The 3390-nt window shown below is 51.3% G+C and overlaps 1 protein-coding gene across 1 annotated transcript in view; it reads left to right on the top strand.

Moving 5' to 3' along the window:
- Positions 1 to 3390, top strand: part of TXNDC15 (thioredoxin domain containing 15) — a 12240-nt gene that overhangs the window by 2438 nt on the left and 6412 nt on the right. The window contains exon 2 of the mRNA XM_045285038.1: positions 1454 to 2063. Within this exon, the coding sequence (XP_045140973.1) occupies positions 1549 to 2063 (515 nt within the window). The 5' untranslated portion in view covers positions 1454 to 1548. The remainder of the gene's footprint in view (positions 1 to 1453; positions 2064 to 3390) is intronic.

Genomic DNA, 3390 nt, shown 5'->3' with positions numbered 1-3390 from the left:
ATTTATGATTTGGGGGTTTATTAGGGAGTAATTGGTTACAATTCAGGGTCAGGGATTACTCAGGCTAGTTCTTCCATTGGGACAGCTTCTTACTTATGCCCGCAGGCTGGTCTTTCCCTGACCCTTTTCCTGACCTTGGGCCCTTGATCCTTGGGGCCTCTTGGGCTAACTGAGCCTCTTCCCTGCTTGATCAAATATTACAAAGAGCATTAGTTCCACTAATAAGTGCTTGCAGGCACCTCACTCATAGGTTCTGACTCAGAGTGACCCTGTGTAGGGATGCTGAGACTGTAAGTCTTTATGGGAGCAGACAGCCTCATCTCTCTCCCGTGGAATGGCTGGTGGGTCTGACCCATTGACCATGCGGTTAGCAACTCCATGCTTATCCCACAGTGCTCCCAGGGCTTGTCAAGTTACACTTAATGAGGTAAGCCCTTATTATCAAATAAACGTCTTGGTTCTCCTTTTGACAACCCTGGGTGTAGAGGCAGCCATGATCCTGGTGGACGAGAGGGGACTCCTGTAAGTAAATATTCTCGACCTTTGTTCCGGGATACAGTTAAGTTCCTTGGAAAGGTGTTGACTCTTTCAGGTGTTGTGGTTACATGAGAGCAGGGTGTATTTAGTCTAAGATTAACTGTGGTCCATTTCAGAGCCATGCCCCATCTTGTATTTTTCTCTGGCCCTCAAGAATTATGATGTTCCTGGCTCTGTATGAGTGTTGGAAACTGTTCTTCCCAATCCTTTGGGATGCTGCTTTTCCTGGCCGAGAGGAGTTACTCTCGCATGCTCTGGCCAGCACCCTGCTAAAGGCTCTGCTGGAGGATCTCTGGTGCCCTTCTTTGCACCTGTCTCTTCTCTAGTTTCCTGTCAGGGACACTGTAGCTTCCTCGACCCCCCTGTCCTTTGCTCCATCTCCTCCACTCAGCAAGGCTGCCAGGCTCTCCTGGGCCTCCCTCCTTGAGCCTTGGCTGAACACTTCCTAAGCCGTCGTGGGGGCAGCAGTAGGGCTACCTCATTTGCTTCCTTTCCCTCAGGGATCATTGTCGAGGGATGCCTTTGTTGCCCGAAGTCTAGTGTCCTGAGATGGTTCTTTCATTTCTTCTCTGTGTTTTCGGTTGTCTCAGGAAGGAGGCTAATCTGGCCCCTGTGACTCCATCTGGTCCAGAAGCTGAATTCCCAGAGAAGGTCGCAAATTTCTGTGTGGATATTTGGGACCTTATAAAATATCTATATCTTATATTCCACCAGGAGCCCTGAGACTTTCCGCTCCCATAAAGATTTATAGCCTCGGGAACCCAAAGGGGCAGTTCTAGACCACCCGACAGGGTCGCTCCGAATCAATAAACTTGATGGCCGCGATATGTTGTTGTTGCCTTGCTTGTTTGGTAGCTCTTTGAGGTGCATTTGAACTTGGACAGGATGTGCTCACCTGGGCCTCTTTTGGTTGCAGAGGAAAGTGGTCCCACATGGTCTGAGGAGCAGCCTGGCCACTCTTTCCAGGCGGGGGCTGTGTTGCTGAGCGAGGAGGCGTCCCCCCAAAGCCGGATGGGCCAGGACGTGTCAGCAGAAGAGGCCGATGCAGTGCTCAGGCTGGAAGGCGACGGCGATCACATGGTGATGTTGTCTGTGGTCCCGGGGGGAGCTGAGGACAAATGGAGCTCCGAGGCCGGCGGTGGCACCTGTGGGGCCGGAGGCGAGGAAGACTCGAGCTGCAAGCTCCGGGAGAGCCTCTTCTCTCTGGACAGCGCTGGGACGAGCTTCCCAGAGCGGGAGGAGGAGGATGACGCCGAGCGGGGAGCAGCGGAGTCTGAGCGCGTTCCGGCCGAGGAGACCAACAACACTGACAGTCTGAAGTCCCCGAAGGTGACCTGTGAGGAAAGAAATGTGACAGGATTCGAAAATCTTACCTTGAAAATTTTAAATATGTCCCAGGTCAGCAAACAGTGCCTTCCCTCCTTTTCTGCATGTACGGATCATTTCACGTTGCTGTCTCCTTTCCGGCTGAGGGTCACATCCTGGCTGGGCTGGAAGTGGAGCAGTCCTGAGTGGCTGCGTCGGTGAGAACAATGGTCCCAGCGCTCCACGGTGTTTGCTAGGGCAGGAGAGAGGCTAGCGAGGGTCCTGCCGGCTCCGGGGTTACGTGTTGGAGAAAGATGAGGCTTTCTACTCCCATAAAGATTTACAACCTCAGAAACCCAAACAGACAGCTCTACTCTGTCCTCTCGGGTCACTGGGGAGGGGGAGGGGGGGATTGACTCGATGGCAGTAGGTAGGTAAACATAGTCAACCTTGGGCAATCGCACCACAAAGCCTCGCAATAAAAATCCTGATGCACTGCGAGGTGCTTAGCATCAGAATCGTGGTCTTCAAATGAAGTACTTTTTACAGAGGCAGCTTCAAACTATCAAAAATAGTAACATTATCATTCAGGGTCCATGAGAAATATGTTAGATTGATGACAACTTCCTCTCTCCTCCAAAGCCAGTGTTTACACTGATGTAAGAGCTGAGGCAATTGTTCTCCACCTAGTCAGGCTTTTCCAGGTAGCTGGATAAAGGATGATCCCAAAGCGGGTGCTGGGGTACTGGGGCACTTCCATAGGGCTGTGAAGAAACCCTTCTGCAGAGAAGGATGGCTTCCAGCCTGCTCATGAAAGAAAGCTCTGACTGCTGATGGGAAGCGAGGATCTGGTGTGTAGTGTCCACAGCTGCCCACTAAGTGCCAGGTCAGGGCTGGCCTCACACTACCCCCATGCCTGGTAGTTACTGTGCCCCAGCTCTGCGGGACTGCTTGCTTGGTGTCGCCTACAGCGACCAGGCCAGAGCTCTTTAAACCATTTGGATTAGGGTGGTGGTAAGGACGGCGCAGTGCTGCATTGAACTAGCCTTCGGCCCAAGTATATCGATAGACTGCTTATTACAGACAGCAGCCCGCTGAGATGATGGTGGGGGTGTGCTGCTCCAGGGGGACTGTAGATTGAGTTCAACACACAATTCAGAGGCCAGGGGAGTGGTCTGTACCCTGTGAGTGCTCGGTGTGTAAATCGACCGATTATGAAAAATATTAAAAGAGGAAAGATTAGATGAAGGTTTATGACCTCTTCTTTGGTAGGACTTTTCTGCTGGCTCAGGATTTGTCTGGCTCAAAATCTGACTAAGTCTTAAAGCGTAAACTGTACAGGCTCCCTCTGATATCTGCCCACCCACCCACCCACCCGTTCCTCTCTCAGGAGGCAGTGGCGTTTCTGTTGGGTGTTGTGTTAGTTCAGGTTGACTAGGGAAATATCCAGAGACACTCCTGTATGTTAGAACTGTTTATCAAGAAGTAATTATGTAAAATGAGGACCTAATGTCGGGGGTTTAAATGGAGAGAAAATGTTTTGAGAAA

This window comes from Echinops telfairi, unplaced genomic scaffold (assembly GCF_000313985.2).
Source record: "Echinops telfairi isolate 266 unplaced genomic scaffold, ASM31398v2 ScPeMD7_7469;HRSCAF=8507_1, whole genome shotgun sequence".
Classification (NCBI taxonomy): domain Eukaryota; kingdom Metazoa; phylum Chordata; class Mammalia; order Afrosoricida; family Tenrecidae; genus Echinops; species Echinops telfairi.
The sequence above is the reverse complement of the archived record's forward strand: the minus strand, read 5'-3'. Positions and strand labels throughout refer to the sequence as shown.